This window comes from Colossoma macropomum, unplaced genomic scaffold (genome assembly GCF_904425465.1).
Source record: "Colossoma macropomum unplaced genomic scaffold, Colossoma_macropomum, whole genome shotgun sequence".
In the NCBI taxonomy this organism is placed as follows: Eukaryota; Metazoa; Chordata; class Actinopteri; order Characiformes; family Serrasalmidae; genus Colossoma; species Colossoma macropomum.
Window position 1 is genome coordinate 12,428,128 of NW_023494799.1, and position 18,336 is coordinate 12,446,463.

Sequence of the window (18,336 nt, forward strand, 5' to 3'; positions counted from 1 at the left end):
ATGGCTATCTTGACTGGAGATTAAATGCATAAAGAGTCGTCTCTGGAATTTGCACAGCCCTGTAGATTAATCTATGTAATGGAAAGTGAAACCCTGACAAACATCAAGGCTACACTCATAAACCACTGTGTCAAACCCTGTCACTCACCATTCATTCATATCCCTGATTCTTATCTTAATGTTGTGGAAACTGTGTATCTGATCTGTGGTGAGATAAGTGACGAGTAAACAAACACTATTTCAGCATAGTGACCTATCACAGGAATCTGAGCCATACTGCTCATAACAGTAACAGTTTTTCATTAATTTGGCGTATGTCGGAATACAGCTTTTTTGCCAGTCCGCTGTATCTTTAAAGCTGCAGAACAGTTGCAGAAGACGTTTTGTTCTTGAAGATGAGCACTGCTGCTCATAACCGTGACCACAACTGGGCGTTCAAGAGTGAGTAAGTTCTGCCACCTCAGCCATTTGCTGAGAAGTTTTCAGGTCACTTCTTAGAACTTGGTTGTTTCCAGTTTCACGTTAGACAACGAAGAAAAACAATGTACATCTAAAATTGACGTTTTTGCAAACCATTTCAGCAACGTTGCAGTCCTAATAATGTCATGTCCTAAAATAATCTGTGCATGCAGTTCCACGTGACCCTGACATCCTTATACTTAGTATGTGCTCTGATAATGTTTCATATGTATACATACATTCATATATGTATATATATATGTTGTAGAAAGAAAACCTTGCATCTCCAAAATGGTAGCTTTACAGGAGGAGAAAACCTACTTTACTTTTAATGTAAGGCAATGGAAGCAGACGTTTTTGCAAGTTATTCTGGGCCGTTTCTTTTGGTCCATTCTTCATGAAATTTACATTCAATATAAAGGGTAACAGGCATTTTCAAATTATGTCAAAAACTGCAAAACGACAAAAATGGAGATACGAGGTCCTCTTCCGACCGCAGCAATATACAGTCATATTGTAACTGCAATGTTATCCATTGACACTCCAAACCATTTCTCCAAACCACTGTTCACAGACCTGCCCGCAGATCTCAATTTTGCTTTGATTTCTATTTATATAGGCTTTTATAAGGCTTAGGATGTAGACGTCCTTGAAGTTGAAAGGAATACCCCAGTAGTTTCCAACCTAATCTCTATCTGTATCTGTACCATATTGTCAGTCTCCATAGACGATAATTTCTCTGTGCTTAGAAAAGAACAGAAAACCTGTTTACTCAAACTACACTTATAATAGAAGCCAATGGGCAGGTGCTCCATCATCTTCCTATTGGCTTCTGGTTCGTTTACTAAGCAGAGGGAATGGTGTCCAAATTTATTGTCTTTGTATATCAACCATACAATACAGAAAAAGCAGATAGAACTGAAGCTGAAAAACGCTAGAATATTCCTTTGCGAGGTTAAAGAACAGAGCCATGTTTGTATGAAGGTGTGCTGGCCTCACAGTTATTTTCCCTTTGGCCTTTGTCCGCCACCAGTGGTTCAGAAAGCCTGAGCATCTGTCCTCTGTAGTTGGGATTGGGAAAGGAACTGGCGAAATGGTCATCTCCTTCATCCTCTTCGTCCTCCTCTTCATAGACGCTGAGCTGGCAGTCTTGCAGTATAGTGCTTTGTTCCATGCTTGCTTTGTTTTGTTTATCCAGATCATCACGGTACAGAAGAATCACCTCATGTACCTCTTCCGTTGCTGCACTCAAATTCTACAAGAGAGATCGGACGTTAGCACGGGCATTCACCAATTTATGCCCACAAGCACATACTCACCCACTCACAAAGATACACATAACCACAACATGCTGAATACGCATGCAGCTTTTTGAAGTTCAGCATTTGTGAAACCTTTATGCTGCACTCTGTATTTGTGCAGTTTGCTGACTCTATATAAATTCTTTCATTTTTTACCTGACCACATGGGGAAACCCTTATTCAGGTCACAAAATAAACAGGACATTGCACTTCCTGCTTATGATGTCAAAAGCGTAAACCCCAACCAGAAACACACAGCAATGCCATGTAACCCCTTTAACTGCAGCCGCATTATTCTGTTTTTAGACTTCATATTTAGCAAGTCTTATTAATTATACAGTACCTATTGTAAATTATTGTTTAACTACTATGAATTATTCATTTCCTGCTGTGAATTTATAATACAGTCAGATGCAAAAGTTTAAATAGCCCTGGTCAAATTGCATGTTTTGCTGATTTCTAAGTTTCTACCTTAGAACCTTACCTAGGGAGCAAACTTCAGCATTTTTCTGCAATTTTTTGCTGAGTTTAACCTACTGGGGGAAAAAACATGTGCCATAACTTTTACGTGCCCAAAATAATTATGTGCCCTTTTGCACACACCACATTTTATATATTTTTTGTGTGTTAAATTCAGCAAATAAACAGTAATTGTGCATTAAAATGTGCAGATGTGTGTTCTCTGTAGAGGATGTGTTCACTTACTTTTCACCTAGAAAATCAATAAAATGTGTAATTTGACCAAGGGCACCTATTGTGTATGATTGTAAGTTTTAAAAATGTATTCAATAACTGCTATGAATTCATTCTGCAACAACTGCTATAAATGATTCAGTAACTCCTACAAACAATTAATTAGCTACCAGGAATTATTAATTAACCACTATGAATTATTAATTAACTACTATGAATCATTCATTAACTACTATAAATTATGTAGTAAATACTATGAATTATTCAGCAACTACTGTGAATTATTTAGTAAATGCTGTTAATTATTCAACAATCACTATGATTATTTAGTAATTACTATGAATTATTCAGTAACTACAATGAATTTTACAGTAGCTACTAAGAATTATTCTGCAACTATTATGGATTATTTTGTCACTACTATGAATTATTCAATACCTACTGTATATTATTTGGCAACTACTATAAATTATTCAATAACTACTGTATATTATTTGGCAGCGACTATGAATTATTCTGTAAATATTATTAATTATTCTGTTATGACTATGTATTTTTCTGTTCTGACTTTAATTCAATCAAAAACTATTTGGCAACTACTACAAATTTTTCAATAACTACTTTATATTATTTGGCAATTACTTTGAATTATTCTGTAACTACTTAGGACCTAATATATGTGTACTTATTTGAGAAGGGGTTAATGGTCCTTTAAAAGCATGAGTGGTTCCAACCTGGTGATGTAGACCTTCGGAAGCTGTAGCAGTAATCACAGGGCTTGGGACCATGGGTAAGATCTTCCTCTTTAACCTGGAATGTGAGTCACACACATAAATACATCACACCAAAGATTGCATTGGTGATCATTTTACAGTATTTACAGAACAAACTACTGAAACGAAAAAGTAGGCCTATCATGTTGAATATGAGCATGATGCTGTAATAAACTAGATTCATGAAGCAGATAATACTTCTGAATACTTCAGCATTTTTCAACCTAATCTCTTTATCAATATGACACAGCGAGTAACCACAGACTATAGTTTTAACACAGTTCACTGTGTTAAAACAGACACCTACTCAGTCAAAATACACTTATAATAGAAGCCAGCAAGCAATTGCTTCAGTAGCAGATTTCCCTGTCATATTTTGCACAGGGAAATGCATGAAAATTATTGTTAATGAAAAGTAACCTTTTTGATATGCTACAGATGCTGGAGTGCACCTTAACAGATGTTCCCCTCCTTACCTTCTGAGAGCAATGGAGAAGAAAACTGAGAGCACAAGCACAACTCCGCCGACGCTTAGGATAACCTTTGATAACACTGATGAAAGAAAGAAACGTTGCTGATGAGCTGCATAGACTGGTTATGTGAACATACACAGATCATACTCATAAAAGAACATTCGTAATGACTGAAAAATTTACCATTACTGGGTGCAGCAAATGATGTCGGGATCAAGAAGTTTGCAGTGGCTTTAGGCCCCTCTCCTACTTTAGTCCGCCCAGCGATATAGACAGTGTAAGAGGACCCTGTAGTGAGGTTTCTGAGATGGAAACTAGTTTGATGCTCTGGCACCTCATGGTAATCTGTGAAATTGAGAGATGAAGAGTGAGAGTTGTTTTCAAAATAAGGCTGTCATTATAATAAGAATGAAATTATTGCAAGAGTAACAGTCATTAATGTTGTTGTAGAAAAAGCGCCGTGGCCTCTCCAAAACTAGTTCTGACTTACCGAACTAAGAGCAAGCACACTTAATGTAAATTGCATTGCTGTTTCGTAGGCTGCCTTTGTATAGTGAAACTTTCATGCAACTAATTGCATGTTGTGAGTTGGCTGCAACATAATTTCAGTGCAACTTGACGGTTACATGAAGCAATTAAAAAACAAAGTTGCATGCAACGCATTTGGATTACTCCACTACTCATATTTCTGATGCCCTATACAAGAAAAAATTTAGAAAAGATCGAAGACGAACATCGATTTGAGGATGAATGGACTTTTATTACCGCTCCAAGTGGTTTCCTTATATGAATAATCTGCAACAAAAAACTGTCAAACACAAAGTCACAAAGCTGAAGTCATCTTGTTCGAATTCTCCCGTTCCACCTTAAATCATTTAGCAGTTACATTTTGGCACCTCAGGCACCATTTAAGGTGGAACAGAAAAATTCTAACAAGAAGCTGGTGAATGAGAATCTGACTTCAGTCTCTTAAAAAGTCAAACGTTGAGTGACATTTTACGAGAAACTATTCTACTTTTGCGGAAAAGTTTCCTGCCGGAGAGCTAAAACTTAAAGTAGAGCAAAATAAGTCTGCATTTTCTATTTTATATTTTTTAGCCCATACTAGTACATTAGCATATACTGAGACATATGTACAGCCAAAATAGTAAAATGGACATGAAATGTTGCGGCTCCCAAGGTGGTTTGATTTTTGTTGAAAGAACAAATTGGCTCTTCTTAACATTTGGGTTACCGACCCCTGGCCTATACTATTCTCTCTATGAAGTCATCTTTTGAGCGTTATTTTACATATTTGCAGCATATTTGGCAGCATATTGTCTTCGTATCATTTTTCCAGCTGTCACTGCCATTTTTCCTATATCTATATATCTGTCTTTTATCTATCTGCCTTTCTTTATATTTTTAAGCTGATCTGGGTATGTAAAGCCTTCGAAAATTGCTCAACAAACCATCTTCTGTTTTAGTATCGACTAATGCTGTGAAATGAATTGTTTGAAATTGTCATCAACATGATCATTTGATGCGCATCTTCATTGCTTTACTTCATGAAACTTGATTCACTAAGTTGAGATGCTTGCTCAACTGTTGCAGTTGAGTTTCAAATGAGTTGCATGAAGGTTTACATTATGCAACTCAAGTGCAATTTAGTTTAACGTAGGTTTCCAGCAACTAAAGTTGTACGTCAGTTTTACTGTGTAAAATTGCAGTAATTTTAGACCGGCGCTTTAAGGAAAACATGCAAATATTCCCAATGACATATATTCATATTGTTTCACTGCTTTAGACTGAAAATCCTTCAGTGTAGCAAAATACCTCACCTGTTTCACCATCTTGTCTCAAGACCCAGATTGCGTAGTGCAAAAGGAACCCGTGCTGGTCCTGGACTGGAATCGGTCTCCACAACAGCAAAGCGGAATCATGAGTCACATTTACTGTGACATTCTGTGGACTTGCAACAGGTGCTGTCAAAAAAATAATTATTTTCTGTTATTACTTTATTTTATAATCTTATTTGAAGTATTTCTATTTTTTTCCCTCAGCAGTAACAGGTACATTAAGCATGTTAATACTTATTCTGAACTTACCTCCTTCTGAGGAATAAATGGGACACATGATTTTGGTGTGCCATTGTTGTTTGCTTTTTTTGACGTGAACAAAGTAGTAATAACGGGCAAATTTCTCCATATCTGAAATCATAAAAGTCATATGTGAAGGCAAATGTGATATGTAACCATGTTGTTGTGGTCAGATCACAACCTTGTAAAACTGGAATTTTTAAAGTGGTCCAAAATTATTTGAAATAAAATCTTCTCCTGAAAAAGAGATATAAGGTATCTCAGATATATACAGATATACACAGTGCCATGCAACAGTTACCACAAAATATTGTGACACATTTATTTCATTGACCACATTTATTTCATTTCCAGTCATAACAGCCATTAAGTACAAGTTATTCCTTTCTCATGGTAACAGAAAAAACAGAAAACATGTATTATATAGCAAGTGTTATATCATATATTTCAGTATTTAGAGTGTCCACCATTTGTCCTTTTGGGAAACTTTTCAAAGAAATCTGCTGTAATATTTTTCCTGGCAAAGTTCAGTTTTAGAAGTTGGTTGCATTTCCAGCTTCTTACTATCCTGATAATTTTATTGTAATAAAGTATTTTGTGATAAATTACATTATGGTATGTCACAATATGCTTTTCTGAGTATATCATTGTTGCCAGCAACACTTCCCAACTGCATGTTTCATTCAAAAGACAGCAGGAATTATTCCATTTATTGCATTCAGTGCAGCTTAGCACGTGAAATGCTGAACACAAATCACTGCATTCATAGTTTATGATGGTATTTTTAAATGAAGCACTACTTTGTGTTTTCCAACTTATCAGATGTCAAAAAAAATATATCATGACAAATTGTGTATCATGAAAACCTCTTGAAGTATCATGATATTGAAATATTGTAATATTGCCAAGCGCTACTTTAAGTACTGTTTTTCTGATGGTGACAGTTTTGGTGGTCTGCCAGGTCTTGCACAGATGTTAGGAGCGCCATGTATGGTCACTTTGACTGGAGGGTGGTCTCTGAAACTGTATATAGCATATTTCTTTTATTATGACTCATGGTTCTTACCTTTCTTAATGGACTCGACTGTAGCGTTGCTCGCGGTGTTTACATGTATCGGCCGGGTTTCACCATCTAAGAGCTTATACCACTCCAAGCAGAAGCGCTTCTTCTGTGGCAGTGTTCCTGAATCTGTGCGGCAGTCTTTGAGAGACACAAACAGAAGTACAACTGGCAGATGAGACCTCATATTTGCTTTCAGTTACTGTCACTCTCTGTCACATTCATTTCCAAAATAACACTTACTTTTTAAATGTTGGACGTGCGGTATGGTAATCTCTCGAGAGGCTGACTCCGACACATTGTTAATAGCTATGATAGAAACTCTGGCTTCAGAATTAGTTACATTCATGTTATAAGATGTTTTCTTAGTGGTTTTGGTTTTAGTTTCACAAGGTAGCCTCAGAGTCAGGTTGTAAGTGACACCTCCACAGGAGGCTTCAGGAGGTGGCGCCTGAAAAAAATAACCAAAACAGAAGTGTAAAATTCAGACATGTTGAGACAAGTAATGCTTTAGACTAACCTGATTCTACAATGTACATCATTTCTATGTGAAAAAAAATGTACAACAAAATTAATGTGGAAATGATGTACACTACACACTCTCTCTTTGTATTTGACCAGAAACTTACATCCCAATTGAGCACAACTCTCCTCATCCTTTTAGTCTTTTCTTCTTTCCAGTGGACAACAGGCATTTGAATTTCTACAAAACAACCAGTGACGTTCAATTATTAATTACATTTTCATGTTACATACGATTTACAGTCTGAGGTCAATATTTAATTAGATTTTTGCATTAAAATGTCTTGATTCTACACAGACCTAATCATATACTACACAGACTGAAAAATTAGGAAAAATATTTTTTATTATAGAAAATCCCAAAAGATTGCAAAGTAGTATATCCTTGTGGAGAATAGTGATTTTATTAAAAAAAAAAAACTAAAACTGAGCCATAAACAATACAGGAACCTAAACTATCTAAAATAAAATTCTCATAGCATGTCTCCACTTTCATTTTTCATTTATCCATAATATAAACCCCCTCCCTTTTTGTTTTGATCACTGGTTTACAAACCAAACAAGTGCTATCCTGTGCTGGACTTGACCCTTGCTCTCCTGGACAATAACTGTTAGCGTTGCTCAATTTATGCACCTATTCTCAAAGCTGTACTATGTAAGACTTGAGGATTTGGAGGCCTCTCTGGTGGAAATGTGTAATTGCATGTAATGTACAAAAGAGCACTGTGTAATGTGGGTTGTGCTTCAGACTCCTTCCCTCAGTGGATGAATCTGATGACTGCGAGCGCGTTAAAAGAGCATACAAAGAGAACACAGTCAAAACTTGGTGAAGGATGTGTCTTCTGAGGATGTGTATATATTATCTACTATTATCATCATACCTTCATCAGTATAATGTTGATTTTGCATTTGAGACATAAACATCGAGCCAGACCTTCTTTTTGAGCCTTTGAGTGTGAATATGTAAAGACATATAGCGTGACTAAAAAACTGACATCCGACCCACCATATTTTAGCACATTTTCTTTTCTCAGTAATGATACCTCTTTCGATTTTAATAGAAAAATCTTATAGTGCTGCTGAAACTGCGTGTAGCAATAATGGCTACTGTCACAGCAAACCTGCATCACCATAATGAGCATTTAAATTAAAAATATTTTTATAGGCCTACACATAGAACAAACTGTACAGGTAATGCTGACATCTTTTCTAACACACTTCCAATCCACAAAACGTGCCTTCTGATGTAAGTAGTTATAAGTATTTCAGAGAACTACTCAGTCAGAGAACAATATTTTAATCATAGGTTTTTAATGTGATATCCAACTGTTTTATTTAACACTGTATTTTCTGCCCGTATTGTGCAGACCTAATAGCAAATGAGAGATGGAAGAGGCAGAGTGGCATATCAGTAATAAAGTCTTAAACTTTGTTCTCCTGACTCAGACTGTGTCTCGATTCTCTTACTAGTTATGTGTGTAGTTAATCAGTACATAGTAAATATGAATTCAGGCACTGGCTGTGTGACACGGGTGCGAAAAACAGTGTGCAACGACAAAATACCAGTAATGTTGAGTGGGAAGCTCATCCGCTGTGCTTAGCCAAACTGTCATTTTTAGGAATGTTCCAGTCATTTCATGAACGCTCTCATTTTGTTTTCTTTGAAACCCAGAAACAACAGTGTCAAAGTCACACGCCTTTCTTCAGGCAATTAACACTGCTAGCATAACTCTAATTTCCATTAGCATCACTTTCGTCAAGCTAACCTAATTCACCTAAACAATTCATAGCACTTGTAGCTAAAACTCAGTCAACTGATGACTGAATAGAAATGAAATGTGATCCTTTCAGTAAAGATTTAAATTTGAAGTCTGTAGCTGAATACTTCTGAAGGGGCTTATTAGCCTGTTAGCAGGTCAGGCTACTTAATGTCATGCTTTCATAAAATGAATGACTAAAATGCAATACTTGTGAAAATATAGCATGTTCTATTGTGTTATTATGCTAAATACATTATGTAATATTATTTTGAAGGTAGTTAGTGGCAAACATTAACATTAAAGGGGATACGTAAAGTGAAATAAGGGACAAATGCAACTGGTTAGCTAATTAGCTAACAGGTTGCTATGAACATTCTGATAATGAATGATAAACTGCAACAAAGAGTTTTGCTACACCAAAACCCTCATTACTGATACACAGTTTTGTTCAAAAGTGTGAAAATACACATTTAATACTTTGTTTCCAGGTGAAGAGGTAAGTGAGATACAGCTTTCATTTCATTTTAATATTTTTTGAAAGTTGAGATGGAGATGTGATGTTAGTTCCAGTCAGGGAGCATAACAAACAGTTGATGCTCTATGGTATTTACAGTGCATTGTGGGAGCTTTTCAGGGAACGAATGTTTCAACACAGGAATTATTCGTACAATCAGACAGCTTAGAAAATGGCTGATTTCCTGGGCAGAACCCTGACTACAGACACGCCGTCGGACTTTATGGGATTTGGGTTGAAAGATTCGGTCACGTTGGCCAACTCCGCACTCACCAACAGGAACACCAACGATACGGCTCCAGTCACTCCAGAGATTGTATCCAATGGCCCTGCGTCTAACTTGGACCTGGTACACTAAATGGTTCTCCAAGTGCAGAGTGGTGGAGTCCCAGTCAGCTGCAGAATATGGAAAAACATTAAGTTCTACAAAAGTCTCATGGACTCCAGACTCATTCTCTAAGTTTTGTTGATAAAACACAAATTATTTGTAATTTATATCTCATACTATTAGCATATCTGCAACTTCAACAGTGCTGTATGATGTGTGCCTTATTGATTTCTGGCCTTGCTATTTCTGTGAGATTGTAAAGCAGCTCTATTATCTTACAAGCAGGTCAGCACAGTTACTATGTACAGAATACCTTAATGTATAATATACTCCAGACTGTTGATTTTGCTGTACTTTGCTCTCGATGCAAAAGTTTGTGGGCTCTTAGTCAACATGTTCTGTTTAACCTCTTAGTGAAAATCAATACACATCATCTACAAAGAACACATTTTTTATTCATATTAATGTTTATTTGGTGAATTTTACATTTTAAGGAAAAAAAAGTGCTCTGAGGAAAAGGTATTGCTTTATATTGTATTTATTTACCAATATGTAAAACTCTTGTAATATGTAAAATTGCACTACAATAACAATTTGCATAAAATACCATGTTTTAGTGTGTTCCCTGTGCAGAATGTGTTAACTTTTTTCATATCAAAAATAAACAAAATGTAATTTGACCAAAGGTTCCTTTCATAACCTTCAATGGCTTCTTTCTGCTGACTTCAAAGGTGCTCCTCAAGAGCTGATGGGGTCATTTCATGCTCAAGGATGACCCACCAAACACTTATTATTACTATTATTATTATTATCAATTATTTTAGATCAACATTCAAGTCAACCATGCACTTGTAAAATGAATAGAGGAAGAGAAAGCTTTTCCCCAAATACCAATACATTTTTACTTTCTTATCCTAATATCTTTGGAAGAAACTGACCATCTGTTTACAGATATCAAACTGGCTGGCGAATATTTAAATTCTGGTCAAAATAATATGAAGAGAAACAAACCTTTGTCTTCTTTGTCCTTAGTCCGAAAAAGTGTCCTGTGATTTGATAATACATCAGATTAATAAATCACTACAAACTTTAGAAGGTCAGTAAATGATCTGATGGCATGAGACACACACACACACACACACACACACACATATATATATATATATATATATATATATATACACATAGAGAGAGAGAGAAAAGAGAGAGAGAAATAGAGAGAGAGAGAGATAAAAACATGCACTTACATTCTGCCATGAACCATAAAGGTCCTTCCATCTGATCTCGTGAAAAGCGCCTTTATTATCCTTCGGTCCAGGCCAGCTTAGCGTGAAAATTCCAGCTGACCTCACGTTTTTCTGTATATTAGGGGCACTGTATTTGACTGTTGACAACATAAGAAAAATGCAAGTAAAAAAGCTACCACACTACAAGCTTGAAATGTTCACAGTCAGCAAAAGCAAAACTACTGTCAGAACTTCTGACAGCATTTTCTTTTTGAAAAAAAGAAAGCTGATGTAACAGCAGCTTGACAAATCCTCAGAAATGGTAATTTTAAGCAAAAAGGTAGGGATGTATGATAATAAGCATGAAATAAGCATAAAATAAGCATGTCGGCATCCATGGCCAGATCAACCATATGGGCAACATAGGCAACTGCCTGAGGATACCCAGGTGGCCCTGGGCCCTACACGCATAGTTACACACAGTGTCCAAAAACTCCAAACCTTTGTTTTTAATGAAGGTGCACTCATATGTGCTTGCTGCACTCCATCAGGTATATTGCGCCACCCTTGACAACAACAGTATACTGATTTGTTTGAATTTGTCTCTTAGAGTGAAGACAGGAGAGTCCTACCTAAATGATTAAGAATCACAGAGGTATTGGATGAGATGCAAGTCATGTTCTCTGTTTGCTTCTGTACCCATATGTCTGACTGAACTGTAGTAAGCACAGATTCCAGAGGCACCTGTACGCACTGTTTATTGCCAGTTTGGAAATCAGCAGGGTATGGAGAACCAGCAGAGGATGGGCTCCTGAACACACAAATGAGAATTATTCAGGGGCAGAAAGTTTATACATTTACTGCACATTTCCTATAATTTTCATTGATTCTCAAAGTTCTTGACAGCACCACTAAAGCAGCACCATTCACAACAGTTTGCGGGAATCATAGATGCTTAGTAACCAGGCCAGACAGTATCGTAACTAGGATCTTATAGTTTGTGTTTACATTAGACTATAAAAATCAGTCGTATTTTGCTGTATGACAAGGGTTTTGCTGTATGACGGGTCTTGGCAACTGGCCAAATGAGAATAAATACAGAGATCTCTTGCTGTGCAACATACATATTTCGATAAAACAAATATTTTGGTATATATTTTTTTAATGGAATCATTACGATCTTTTAAGATTTTAAAATGACAAATAATGAACGCATCAGTTTGTGAAAGATCTGTTTGTTACCACAGATGTGATGTATTGAAAGATGTAATAAGTGATGTCAGTAACTGGGGAGGAATGTTGTTAAGAAATTGAATCTCTCTGTGAGTCATGGATGTATTATGTCAGAATCTATATGAGGGGCCCAGTAAAGATTTTAGTCACTGCAACCCCCCTTTCAAGGCCCCAGTGCAATTCCCTGCCCCCCAAAAATCGTAACAGTAAAATCGTAGATCATCAGTATGAGCTGGTATTTGTGCAGTCATAGGAGAAGGCAAAATTTTAAATGACGAAGGTCTACTTACTGTATATAAAGGGTGTAAACAGCATTCTGAGACCTGTCTGGGTCCTCCCATTCACAATAGAAATCTTCGTCACTTTGAGTACTTTCCTTATAACACCGTGGACTCGGGAATGGGCAAGTTGAACCTGTTGGAGCATAAATTTAGCTCACACCTGCATTTGCAATTAAAGAGGGGTAGAAAGTAGCAGAACACTTCTACTGTTATCCTGGCCTACAACTCAGTCATTGTATTAGAGGGGTATTACTACTTTAAGCCCTCAAACTCTAAGGTTTGTTACATTCTAAGGATTTTTAGTCAGTAATTACATAGAGAACAGTTGAAACAATGGGGAAAACAATGGAGTTTTTCTGATGTTACAAGTCTGGAATCATTGGTAGTTCCATGGCGTTTTAGAGATTAGCTTTAAAGATGTTTAATTAATTATATAATAGATATTATTTTACCTTACTGAGCAGAAAGTATGGCAGACATGTTCATTTGTAACTGGGTAATTCTCCTTTAAAGGCCAGTTCCTGCCGATTGGCCTAGAATTTTACTACACACTTCTATAACCTAAGAATAACTGAATAATAAGTCTTAGCATGTTATAGCCCTGGGATTTTAATGGGCTAAATGGCTTCAGTACTTCTTCCACCACTATGAAGGCTATTTGATGCATAAAAAAATAATGCTTGGAATTTACATGATTCAGATGTTAATGAGTTGAACATCAACACAACTGCTATCTTTCAGTTCACTTCTTTTGGCAAGAATTGACGTTATTCATGTGGAACCAGTTGCCACATCTGAATCACTCGAAGCACCAATATATTTTAAAGTGGACAGCCAATGTATTCAACTGTGTTATGCAGAAAATACTTCTGAAAAAAAAAAAATTGTGAGTGAATATGCTAAACATGCTAAAATACCAAACATGTTCTTGAGACTAACATAGTTCACCAAGCGATTCTATACATTTTCACATTGTTTACTATGTGGTGTCATTTCACAGATAGAATCTTTATCTATGTCCAGATCTTTATTTCTACTTCCGTACTGCAGAGAACATATCAGTAACATCTGCCTTTTGTGGTGTTGATACTGATCAGCATGAGCTTCTAAAGATCGGGAGTGAGAGACAGACATACCTTCAGCACCGAACGCGGTAAAAAGAAGCAAAAGCCCAACAGTCTCCATTGCCTCCGGCATTTGGGCAGGTTCCTACGAGAAGCACCTCAAGCATCTGTGACAGTCAGCCGTGAGCCTCTACCTGCCATGGTAAGCAGAAGCAAGGCACTTTAGAGTTCAGTGGCATCTGTCTTTTTGTCTCAAACTGAAACCGTAGGGGACTCGTGTCAGCATGTTGAAGCTTTTTCTTGTGTACAGACAGCTACACTGCATGACCACAAACCACAAAAGATGTCGGGGAGGGGACTTTTGTGATGGCTCAGAGGTGAACTGTCAAAGGTGTCACGGTAGTAAACGTCTAGCTGCTCGCATGTTTCGGCAAAGGAAGGACACATGCATGTCAGAAAGTGAAGACTGAAACTGCCTTATTAGTGCAAAGCCTATTGTCAAACCTTTTCATTGAATTGACTGGATTAAATGGGAATTCTGTCTTTTTTCCAAAAACTCAATTATTAAGATCTAAACAAAGTCATTCAGAGTGGTATGATGTGAAATGCTCCATTCTGAAGAAATCTACAGTCAAATCTAAAGTGGTAGTGATAGGAACCAGACATCTGAAGACTCTGAAAGCTCCCTCACAGTTAGTTATTACCAACAGGGCAACAGGCATTTTCAAATAACATCAAAAACTGAAGAACTGACAAAAATAGAGATACAAGGTTTTATTCTGACAGCAGCGATATGAAAACTCAGAAGACACATGTGGGTTCACTAACCATTAGTAAAAAAATGGTTATATTTGCATTGTAGATATCACAGCACCTGGTTCCTGTAAAGAAACTCAGGTCTGTAAGTTTCTTGACACTGAACTGTTTCACACCAAACCACTCTGAATTACACTGTTTACAATGACTATGTGAACTAAGCAGAAAAATTCCTCTTTAACTGTGCATCATTTGCACATAATAAAATATTACATGAACACAGTTTTGCCTTTGGGTCTTTTGGTAAGATAGATGTATATGTTACATATTTTCTTAAAAATAAAGGTGCTCAATATATTCTTTGAAGTGATGACATAGAATAAAACACTTTTGGATCCTTCAAGAATCTTTACAGAAGAATTTTGTGAAGTTGTGTGAAGAACCTGTAAAGTTTAAAGAATCTCCACATAATGTAAAAGTTCTATATAAATTAAAGCTTTTTCCTTCCTTCCAAGCCAAGACCCATTTAAGAATCATTATATTTTTAAGCATACACATTTAAATCAAGTCAGTTCAATGTATCTCCTTTTTCATTACAGTAAAGGCTATGGGCAGATGCTGGTAAATCAGGACTTCAGAATAAATAGGATTTGACTCCTGAAACCACTGTTTTTACATCCTCATTCTATTCTAAATCCTCTTCCGTTTCCCTAAAAGCCACAATCTCTTCAGTACAACCAACAGTCTTGGTAAAACCCAGTGTACTCCACCCACAACAGAATGCTGGCTCTAAAACAAAGTTAGCTCAATCAAAATCAGTGCAAACAGGTGGCTGTGAAATAAATTGCAGGAAATAAAGTGTACTCATTCCCAGACCACGTAAAAATAAAGAGTAAAATCTATTCCCTGATGAAGCACATACTCTCCATCCTGCTATGGTATCCAATCAATGGCATGATTGCATTGTTAGTTAAAGAAAGAATATGAAAGCTCTGAACGCTGTGCTATTCAGATTTGAACCAGCAAAACAAGCATTAAAACACAAAATCCAACCTATCCACACCACCAGCAAACCTGGCATAGCGTCATTGCTAAATCAAAACCTCAACATTTGTTTCAGTTTTCATTTGCTGTACAGCTGAACATTTCCTCATAAAGGGAACAATAAAACAGTCCAAAAAGTTCTTAAAATTAAACTGTATTATTTTAAATTTTGTTCCTTTTCCTACAAAGTTAGTATTAACAAACCATTTAGTAAGGTTTGGCAAGATTCTTTTGAATGTCATGCCATCTGAGCTGTTTTAACCCCATTTTCAGCCCAAATGCTTACCAACGGAAACTCATCTGCAGAATACAGTCTTTCAGTGTGTCTCACTGAAGCATACTGACAGTCTTTGGCCTGTGCTCTAAAAAAGGTTTCAACAGGTTTCTTATTAACCTATGTTCTTCCATTCTAATTAATAAAGGGACAGTAAAGGGGAATTCCACTGATTGCTCGAAATTTCTGTATCTATTATTACGAAATAAATAAAGTCATTCAGAGCAGTTTGATATGATGCAATCCATTCAAGACAAGCTAACCAAGTCAGAAAACTCTCCTCTGAAGTGTTTAACACTTCCAAAATCTACCTCACAGAAAGTCATGATATGAAATAGTTACAAATAGATTGTTAGAATAGTTTGGAGATCCAGTAGGGGTCAGCAATATGACAATATTTTATAGTTATCATGATAAATTGTCACAATATACAGTACAATACACTTTTCTGAGCATATCATTGATATCGTCAGCACTTAAAGAACTCTGTCCACCTGCGTGTTTCAGTACAAGGTGAGCATAATTAGGTCTGTTGAACTGGATTTAGTGCAGCACAGTTTGTAAAACACTGAATAAAAATCATTGTAGTTTGTTATTATTATAGCATTTTTATATGTGGCACTACATGTTCTGGTTTGTCTGTTCAAACTTATTAAATCTTAAAAAAAACTAAATATAGTGATGCATATTGTGCATCATGAAAATGCCTTGAAGTATCATGATATAATTTGGCCTAAAATGCATTTTTCTAGCATACTGGAGAGGAAAATGCTGGGCACTATAAGGCAAAATAATCCACAAAGAAAATGCTCAACAAACACTCAACATTACATATAAAAACTTGACACGTGTAGAGTCACTGGTCATTTTGGATAGTAAATTGATGGCTATATTTTCATTTATGACATTGTGACCCCTAGTTCTTATCATCACCACTGTATAGAAATCTCTGTAGTTTCTCTACAATGCATCATTTCACGTCAAATTACACTGAGTGAGTTTGCTTATAGCTCAACAAATTGAATAATGAAGAAATTGGTTGAACTCCTCTTTAAAAGGTTAGTAGTGTTTCTGTCCAGAAATATTTAGGCAACACCTTATTTGGAGTGGTCCTTTGTGGACGATTAATAAACTCTTAACAGATTATCAGTAACACAAAAACATATTAGTGAAGTAGCAGTAATGAAGCATCTCAATACATGTGCTGTTAATATTTTACTTCCATTACGCAAAACCTAACCTTACACAACCTTATCCAAACCCTAACCCTAACCTTGGCGCTAATCCTAACATTAACCTTAACCTCAAGCCAGTACCTGATCCTAACCCTCATATGTTACTGAGTCTGTTGAGTGTTTGTTTCATATAAAAGGACCACTCAAAATAAAGTGTCACCAAAAGGACTTTACCTGGCTCAGGTCATCTGGATAGGCAGCTTGGAGGAAACAGAGTGGGAGTCCAAGGTAGGTGCACTTTACAAACCGGATATTCAGCCTGTGTAAGCTATGTATACGTATGTGCACAGATGATGAATGACTTCAATGTAAACATTATATGGCATGATTCCCATGTAAAATATCAGTGACTGAATCTGGCCCACTAACTTCTAAAACAGCTCTCTACCTTCACTTTCTGTTATAGCCACGCCTTTCCATTTCTTTGAAATCACACATGGACCACAGTCCCCTCCCCGTGTTAAGGTCTTCTCTGTGCTTTGGTGTGTTTCTCTGCATTCTAACAGGGAGATTTCATCATATCAAACAAGCTTTACATGTAACGGCTCACACTGCAGTGTCGCTCTTTCAAACACCATTAATAAATCAGAACTGTCTTCCATTAGAGGCAAGAAATGTCCTTAACCCCTTAAATGGCCACGGCCCACCTGCAGGCCTGAAGTTTTATCACACACTTCTATAACCTAAGAACAGCTCAGCCAGTTTGCACTGAAGCCCCTGAATTACTGAATAATAGTCTTAGTACATAATAAGCCTGAGATTTTAAGGGGTCCGAACACTGATGGCCCAGTGTTGCACATAATACACTCCTTTGCACACATGTTGTCTTGTGATTGACTGGCCACGATCAAGGCTCATCTAAGTCTCAATTCCTGTGGTTGTGGGTGAGATGATAAGGAAAAATATGCTAACCGCGTGGCTGTGGTTGAAAATACGCTTCAATGTGTTATAGTCTCTAAATTAGTGCAGAGGAAATAGCCTTCTAAAATCATTTAACACAGTCTAAACACTTCTTCAAACATCCTAAACAAAGCAGCTCATTTTGATAACAGCCAATAACTCCTAAAATGAGAAGTATTCCATTTTTTTCCATGTATGACACCAGATAAAGGGGTGAGGATTCATTTAACAAAACATTTCATTTCGTAAAGGTTTTAATGTGAGAAAAAAGTCACATGAAACAACCTCTAACATCTGCTTTTTTGATGTGTGAAATGTTCGAAAGTGGGTCAGCATAGGTTACTGGAAGTGGTTTCTGACTT

The 18,336-nt window shown here is 36.6% G+C and overlaps 1 protein-coding gene across 1 annotated transcript; it reads right to left on the reverse strand.

Annotated features, from left to right (window-relative positions):
• Positions 1 to 1,414: 1,414 nt before the first annotated feature.
• Positions 1,415 to 17,453, reverse strand: il12rb1 (interleukin 12 receptor subunit beta 1). Its single transcript, XM_036587016.1, has 16 exons — positions 17,249 to 17,453; positions 13,838 to 13,959; positions 12,711 to 12,834; positions 11,820 to 11,998; positions 11,209 to 11,345; positions 10,973 to 11,000; positions 9,907 to 10,029; positions 7,467 to 7,540; positions 7,081 to 7,288; positions 6,844 to 6,978; positions 5,787 to 5,888; positions 5,520 to 5,663; positions 3,883 to 4,044; positions 3,703 to 3,778; positions 3,188 to 3,263; positions 1,415 to 1,714 (listed from the first exon to the last, which is right to left on the reverse strand). Exons 2-16 carry the CDS (start codon positions 13,896 to 13,898, stop codon positions 1,415 to 1,417), a joined length of 1,929 nt encoding a protein of 642 aa, XP_036442909.1. The 5' UTR covers positions 13,899 to 13,959; positions 17,249 to 17,453.
• Between the last annotated feature and the right edge of the window lie 883 nt (positions 17,454 to 18,336).

What these genes read in the sequence shown, in the direction of transcription:
- il12rb1 (XM_036587016.1), bottom strand. Translation starts at nt 13,898, where the DNA reads ATGCCGGAGGCAATGGAGACTGTTGGGCTTTTGCTTCTTTTTACCGCG. An exon ending in AGTCGAGTCCATTAAGAAAG is followed by an intron (nt 5,889 to 6,843) that starts GTAAGAACCATG and finishes TTATGATTTCAG; the next exon opens with ATATGGAGAAATTTGCCCGT. An exon ending in TTCTCCATTGCTCTCAGAAG is followed by an intron (nt 3,264 to 3,702) that starts GTAAGGAGGGGA and finishes CTCACATTCCAG; the next exon opens with GTTAAAGAGGAAGATCTTAC.